This window comes from Gavialis gangeticus, unplaced genomic scaffold (assembly GCF_001723915.1).
Source record: "Gavialis gangeticus isolate Ggan-Ray unplaced genomic scaffold, GavGan_comp1, whole genome shotgun sequence".
Lineage (NCBI taxonomy): Eukaryota > Metazoa > Chordata > Crocodylia > Gavialidae > Gavialis > Gavialis gangeticus.
This window is the reverse complement of record NW_017729024.1, coordinates 45,148,358-45,156,523: the sequence shown is the minus strand read 5'-3', so window position 1 is coordinate 45,156,523 and position 8,166 is coordinate 45,148,358. Positions and strand designations below refer to the sequence as shown.

General features: G+C 44.0%; 1 protein-coding gene across 1 annotated transcript in view; it reads right to left on the bottom strand.

The window, feature by feature from the left end:
• SVEP1 (sushi, von Willebrand factor type A, EGF and pentraxin domain containing 1) overlaps positions 1–8,166 on the bottom strand; it is a gene marked incomplete at its 5' end in the record, with an annotated part of 254,483 nt that overhangs the window by 98,437 nt on the left and 147,880 nt on the right. Inside the window, 5 exons of the mRNA XM_019518196.1 lie at positions 741–902; positions 1,883–2,044; positions 3,337–3,570; positions 4,228–4,419; positions 6,780–6,888. Coding sequence (XP_019373741.1) covers positions 741–902; positions 1,883–2,044; positions 3,337–3,570; positions 4,228–4,419; positions 6,780–6,888 — 859 coding nt within the window. The remainder of the gene's footprint in view (positions 1–740; positions 903–1,882; positions 2,045–3,336; positions 3,571–4,227; positions 4,420–6,779; positions 6,889–8,166) is intronic.

Here is an 8,166-nt window from a genome sequence, read left to right as displayed (position 1 = left end):
GGCACTCCTGACAGCAAGTAGCCCTGAGCTGCTTGCCAGGGCCGCTTTTTGTATTGCTGGGGACAGCACAGGTGCTAACCCCAGGCTCTAGCTCCCCCTGGCTATAGATCTGGCATGGTTATTTTGCCCCGAGTGGCACAATTTGCTCCACAACAAAGGGCATGTCCGAGCACGTGCGCCGAGGCAAAAAGTCCCGGCTCAAATTTGCACCACTTTATTTGAGCTGCTGCAAATGCACATGCTTGCATGTGTGGATGCGCCACGTGCGTTACTTCCCTTGCATGCCTTTGGGAATAGAGCTGCACCAGAGAGAAGGCTCAAACAGGACCCACTGATGGTATTTCCCCCTGAGAAAGGGCATGGCAGTAACTAATAAAATATCTGAGTTTTGCCCCACAAGAATACTGAAATTGCTTGGAGAATTGTTACAAAACATCCATTTCATGCTCCCCATTGAAAAAAAATTGGAAAGACTTTATTTTCACGTAACTGTCTATATATTTTACCCAGGCCTTATTTGTAATTCTATGAATCTGTACAAAGCGTCATCTCTGAAATCTTTCAGGAAGTTTAGATAAGCAGGGTAGCAAAAAATGCTCAGCCCACTATTGTGAAACACAAATAACCTGCTCTTAGCCAGGAACGACAGTAAAATCTGAGGTTAGATAAGGGGGGTTATAGTAGATGATATTTAGCAACTTTTTGTTTTCAGGCATTTCACTGCCTTTGTTCTTACAAACCTCCACAGGCTAAGACATCCACAGCTCCTCTTTTTACGGTCGACATGTTTTCTGGGCAAGACAGACAGTTCTTAGATCCAACTACTGGCTGATATGTGCCAAAAGGACACGATTCACAGGTCTCAAGACCATTAGGAGAGTAGGTTCCCTGCTTGCACTGAGCTAAAAGGCCAAAAAAATACACAAATATTAAGTAATATCTAACACAGAATACATGTCCTAGCAAGTAATGCTTTATTAGTTCATTGAGCGACGACACTTGAAACAAGGTATTCTGAGCACACTTTTAAATCCAGAGGATAGCAATTAGTGCAATGTTTTGCAAAGTCAATAAGGCACAGAACATTAGCTCCCTCTGCACACACATTCATTTTATTCTGGAAATTTATTTCATTATGTGGGGGTAAAAAAAAAAATGCAATTCTGCAATTGCTCATGAACAGTAAATTACTGAGAGCATGTTTACAAGCTGTAAACTAGCTTACTACATTCCACTCTGCTGCATGGATTCCTTGTCGTTAGCATTTCAAGTTTCAACCACTGAAGCCAATAAAATTCACATGGGGGGAAAAACAGTTCTTAATTCACAAGCTGCAAAGTGAAAACTCTGTTCTACCTTGGAGAGCTTAATTCATGGAAGGTGGGACACAGCAGTGACAATGTCCAGGGGTATTTGTCCATGAGAAAGGTGGAGGATAGTGGTAGAAGGAAGTGTTGAGATGTGATACATAACGTACACTTCTAATGCAACGTGTGCTCTCTCAGCACCAGACAATGAACATCAGTTAGGGAAAAAAGGCCCCTCATTCTCAACCTCTTTCACTATACCAAGCACTTCTTGCCTTAATGGCCAGTTCCTCTTACCCTCAACAAGCACACATATTGACACACTGGATACCTTCTGCATGCATGCCCAAGCGCAATGGAAAATGCTTATGTATTCTCAGGTATTATCTATTCCTCAGTGTACCCAAGGACAGCCAGGATCTGACCAAGAGCCTTAAAATAACCTGATAATACATTTATATTTTGGGGGCAGTATTCTAATTTCATTTAAACAAACAGTATTTCCAAACTTTAGAAAGTAAAATGTGTCCATTACTAATTCAAAAGTGACTGTTGTGTGGATGCTGAGTTCCCACCTTTACATTCAGAGATACTCCTGGAATGAAGGTATTCAGTGTAGCTACCAGATGGACAACTTTTGCATTCCAACTGCCCTTCCTCATCCTGATATGACCCAGTCCAGCAGCTTTCACAGGTATGATGCTCCAGCGAGTAATAGGTGCCCAGAGGACAGTTAACTGAGATTACAAAGGAGAAAAAATAAGGTGTAGGCTAATCATGGAATACCTGATACCACAGAATACCCTTCACTGCAAACGTTTATAGCCAAACACAATGCACTGGAATCCAAGCTCTTGGCTTGGTGACTTTTGTACAGTCTCATTAGGAATGTCTAAATTGTGCTGACAGGGTACTCAGCTCTGCTGAAACAATAAACACCACCCACTGTTTTTACCCCACGGACATCAACGTCAGGAAGGAGGAGTGAGGATATCCTGGGGATGTCCTTAGCAGTGGAGTCATAATGTGGGTACCTGGCTGTAGCAGGACACTAAGATGCCTGCTACTCTCAGAGCAGAGGCAGAGGTGCGGGTTGCTAGGGCAACCGCTGGGGAGTCAGCTGACAGGGAAGGGGCAGGGCCTGGCACATATAAACCCCAGGACTGAGGCCAGGAGGGCAGTTCTCTGCTAGCAGCCAAGGAAGGAGGAGCTCTGCCGGAGCAAGCCGAGTGGAGAAGCCTGATGGCACGAGCAGCTCCTGTTTTCTGTTACGGGGTGGAGAATTCCCTGGTAGGGATTGAATGATGTTTAGCCGGACAGCTTAGATTTTATATTATAGCCCAGGGGCTTGAGTTTTCTGTTTGTAGTTTTAAATGTCTGGTGGTTTGGGTGAGGCTATTAGGGGTTGGAAGAGGCCTCATAGGGGATCCCCGGTGGCGTGGGGACCCCGGCGCCAGAGAGGACACAGTATTTTGGGGTGCACTGACCCCAGCCCAGAGCGAGGAGGGCAGCGAAGCGTCAGGAAGGTGCAGAACAGGACAGAGTGAGACAGGGCTGTGGAAAGCCCAGGTAAGACAAGGGGAGGGCCAAATTACAACAAGGTCCAGATCGAACCACGTCAGTATCATCTGCGAGGCTTAGGCTGCAGTGTAGGGGAGGAAAAGGAGCTGCAGACAGTGCCCCCTGGCGCTGGGGCAAATAAATGGGCAGCCTCCCGCTAATTAACATCCATTAATTAATCAAGATCAAGGCATGGCCGGTGAGAAGGCAGGCGGTTGGCCCATAACAGGAGGGCGGAGTCACCAACAGACAGACTCTAGTAGAGGTACTCCTGTCACACTGGCATACTCCAGAGTCATGGTTCTGGGTGCACCCAGACATCATTTCCAGAGGTGATGCACATAGTAATAAAGATTGTGATTTCATGATGCCTGTGAAACGGCCCTACCCTACATAACATACCTCCCTAAAACATTAAAATCATAAATACAGGAGATGAGCACAAGGAGGCAAAAAGCATTTGGCTTACCACACATTCGACCTCTCAGCACTGAACCTGGTCTGCAGAAGAGAAAGGCTTTCTCCGTTTCCAGAGAGTTGCTGTCAGCAACAACCAGTTCAGATGCAAACTGAAAAGAATACATGGGTTCCTTACTGAGAGTCCTTTTCAGCCTGTTTGTGATAGTCTCTAGAGTTTTAAGAAGTCGTTGCTGGTTTTCCCATTCCAGGGTATCGTTCCTTTCATCAGGCAATGGCACACTAGCTGGGGTTTAAAAAGAACACACATGCACACAAATTGTGTTACAGATTTTACTGTTGTATGTTCCAGCATACTTTGTAAGTGTGGAACCCAAAAAATGTAATGCTGTGTAACACAGGTACTTTGCTGGTTGAAGGTTTGTGAAGGAACTGGTGCAATACACAGCAAGAGTAAACCTCTGAGGAGCTCCAGTTTTTTACTACAGCTATAATTTCAAAGGGTGCCCCTTCTCACTCAGCTATGCAGGACTGCTGATGAGCTCTAGTTGACTGGAGAAGCAGCACTTTTTAATATAAAAGCTTCAGCAAAGAGCTGAGTAGTTCATACTTTATTTCACAGCCCACTGAGACCTTAAGAGGCTGTGAACCACCAGGGGGTTCTACTAATCTGGATTGTCCTATACTCAGGAGGTCTGAAGTCCATAGGCAGAGCCTAGGCAAACCCATTGTACCAAAATAGAGGGTAAAATATAAAGTTCTGCCCAAGGCAACCATGCTGTCAGGTGCTACAAAGAAGTAAGCTAGTGAGGCAATATGGTAGCAAGATTAATTAGAAACCTGTGGTCTGCATTTCCTACAGGTTTCATGAACTGAAGACAGTGCTTCATTTTGTTATTGGTAGATTCTTAAACAGAAGAGGAAGGGGATGTTTTTTCCTCACCAGTAATGTTAAATATTAACTTAATTTTATGGTCTGTCATTGGAATGTTGAGTTTTTTGTGTCTTTTGACCCGGGAAGGTCTCGATTTCACAGTATCAGAGCGTTGGTTGTGTAGTGGTTCTTCCTGTGTTACATCACGGAAGTCATCATAGGCATAATCCAGATGGTTTGCTGTGCCCCAGCCACCAGGTCCTGCCAGCCATTAAGAACAAGGAAAAGAAAAACATAGCATGAAAACAAGTGTCTATTTCTTCATATCAACATAACAAAAACTTCTTAATGCAAGAAGGATGATCAAAAGCCAGGCACCCCATATAGACCTTGTCTTCACTTACGTAGTTTTGCCAGCAAAGTTGAGGCAACCGGCCCCCCTAATATAGGTGCAGTTGTATTGAGGTAAGAGTATTTATACAGATATTTCCTCTTTTGGTTATAAAACATATCATTTTACATGGTATATTGTTTTATATGGGTCTATTCTGAGGGTTTTACTGGCACAATAATACCAGTAAAGGGAAAAGTCTTGTCCTTAACTAAGCCAGTTATCCTGGTCAAACTTTTAATTGGAGACCAAACCTTCACACACACGCATGCACACGCACGCATGCACACACACACACGCACATGCGCAAGTGCAGGCGTGCACACACACATTCTCTATCCTTATCTTATTACGTTGCATCTAATGCCATTTGGCAGAGTTATTTCATCAAAGCCCTACTGTATGCTGACAGTCCCACTTCCAGCTCCCTGGAATTCTACCCATACCTACTCTAACAACAGGTTTTTCAGCTCAAGCATTCTCAAGTGAGAAGGACCCTCCAGAAACCAACAGCTCCTTCCTTTCATAGGAGTCCAGTTCTAGTTACACCTCTGATTTCAAGGGCAGAAATATGCAATGGAGAGGGGCAATGTCCAACGTAGGACAGTTCTAGCCCATTTAGGGCTTTTTAGGTCAAGACCAACACCTTGTATTGCTATATAAATATGCGTCAATTGTAATAATGGATATCCATCAGACCTACCAGCACATTACACATAGAAGAATGAACTTGGCCTCAGTCATACAACCACCTTCCAAGTAAAGGCACCATATTTAATTACCGTAAGTAACCAGCCCAAATTCTATATAATGGGCCTAATTCACGCCTAAGATAATACTTCTGAAAATATTAACTACACTGTGTATTCACTTGGCCCAAGCTGTTTAAATAAACATCTATGTATATAACTTATCTTTTTATAATTATTGAAACTGAAGAATTTTTGCCGATTCTGTTAATCTCTTTTTAGAAATATGTGGAGGTATCAATAATTCCTGAGTATAATTGTGTGTCAGTTATTTAGATTACATTTGATTAATGACAAAAATAAGGCAAAGGAACCCCAATAATACTCTGTAACTATTTCAGAACCAATCTTTTAAATGGCTGATTCTTAAAAATCTGGGCCTAACTGTGATCTTAGCTATACTGGAGTGTTTTTGGAGAAATTCCAGTGCTAGCAGGTAGAGCTATTTTACATTTAGGCTGGCATAAATAAGAATGTTTCCTCATCACTGCTTCATCCAAACTAATAATAAATTAATTCCAGCTTCACCTGATGTTAATATCAAACTGAAAATTATTGCATTTGATTGTAAACCAATGGAAAGGTTCTCATTCAATGGGAGTTAGATCAGGCCCTAAAAGAGCTGGAATATGAGTGAAGTCTTTTATTTCACAGACAAGCCACAATGCAGAGGACAGCAGTGTAACTACCTCGCTAAATATCCAGACAATGCATCCCAAACCTGAACTGCGGGACCTCTGTTAACTAAGTGTGATAATAGTTCAATTTCCATCCTTCCTTGGTCTTCAGGCTCTTTGGCTTGAGAACTCAGGGACTCTGTCAGTGATAGGTGTGATTGCTTAGTAATGGATATACTTCTCTATTAGTAATTGGACTGAGAATGGCCAAGCATTTTACATATGCAGTGAAGTGGCCATTCAGACATCAACAGCTTTCAGTGACAGCAAAGGGAGGCCCTGATCCTGCAAAGATTTAAGTACATGCTTATCCTTCCCGGCTGTGACCAGTCTCATGGCAAATGTGTAAACTCCTATGCTAATGTCTACAAGACTGGGACTAGACCTTGGATTTCAACGAATGACAAACATGAAAGGCTACCTGTTCCATTAACAAGCCCCAGACTAGGCATCTAGTCTCCCTGTTCAATGATTTGAGTTTAAATTGTATGCTTAAAAAAATCCCACCAACTTTACTTGTAACACTACCCAAACAGTTTTTTAATTTTCTTATTTTTTTACATGCTTTGAGCCACTTATTCTCCCTCCCACCTCCCACTAACATGCACAATACAGGAAACAGATAATAAAAAGCTAATGTACTAATTTATCAAACTATTGTTTAATTGTTTATCGTCTTAACCCTGTAATTATTTTCTTAAAGTATTCCATAGAACACATCTAACTCTACCATAGTTGTATGTTCTTATATTAAACCACGTTTAAACTCTTTAAGGTTGGCAAGCTACGGAATTATTACATTACCAATTGCAAATCCATTTTCGTAATCATAATTATATTCTAAGCAATGTTTTTGTAGCAAATCCTCCAACCTGCAGTCAATGTCATCGACATCATTACAGAATGATGGGACCTGCAAACAGAAATTAGAAAAACCATTAAAGAAACCAAACATATTTATAATCTAGGTGCAGTACAGACCATCTGGTACTCTCTATTTGACACCAGATTTCTTACTTTATATTTATTATAATTCTATATTTTAAAATGGGCATTTGGAATTTGTCCCCCACCTCCCTACACACATGTACATATATGCATCTGCAGGAACTTGGGCAGCATCAGTGATCTTGCAGTTGAAAATAAAATAGGGAGAATCAGTTTAACAGAAGAAAATCTTGACACCCCATGTCCAGCTGATATAATTCTACAGCACAGAAGCTGTGGTGGGTAGATGGATGAGAAGATGGAACACATGTGATATGATACATCTGTACTATGTGCATGTACTCCCTTCCTGCTTGGAGTAGGACTCACTGAGGGTTCAATATGGAGAGAGTAGGAAGTTAAATTCACAAAAGAGTGAAGCCGCCTTGCAGTGTTTCCATGTTTCAACCACCCTGGCCGTTGCCTGTGTACTGTGTTACAAGATATAAGTATCTATGGCATGGGTGGGCAAAATATGGGCCACAGGCCAGATCTGGCCCAAGCACTTCCCTCTGGCTGGTGAAGCCCCTTCAAAACCTAGGTAATGGCACCTCCCTGTCTACAAGCCTCCAGCGGTGGCTGGCGGCACCAGCTGTTTACTTGGGTTCTGGTCGTGAGGCAACCAACCATGACCTCAACCCTGCCCCTGGCTCAGACCACATTTGCAGATTGAGAGGGGCATGGGGGCTGGGCCAGATCCTGTGGTGCCAGTGAGGGGAAGGTATGCCTGGGCCGACTTCTGCCTCCTGGAAAGGATCTTGCCTTGCAGGTAAGCCCAGAAAAGTGGCTGCTGGCAGGCTTTTCCTGTGCCATGATACTCAGGCCAGCACTGGGGAAGGGAAGCAGCAGCTGGGCCAGCTATGCCACATGCAGCCCTGGCCCAACTGGCAGCAGGGAGGAGAAGTGGTGGCTGAGCTGTGTGCTTCTTGGGACCAGCCACGCGGGTCAGCTGAGGTAAGGGGAAGTTATGGCTTCGCCTTGTGCGGGTTGGGCTGGGCTGGCACCGGGGAGGGAAAGCCGCTCCTGGGCTGGTCCCGAGCCAGGGACAGGTCCAGCCAGGTCGGCAACGGCCAGGAAAAGCGGTGTGCAGCTGAAGCCAGCTTCCCCATGTGCTGCTAGGGACAGGACGAGCCCGGCCAGAGCAGCAGGAGCTCAGCTGCACCTTCTCCCTACGTGAGCCATCGGGTCCCAAGCGGCAGGAGGC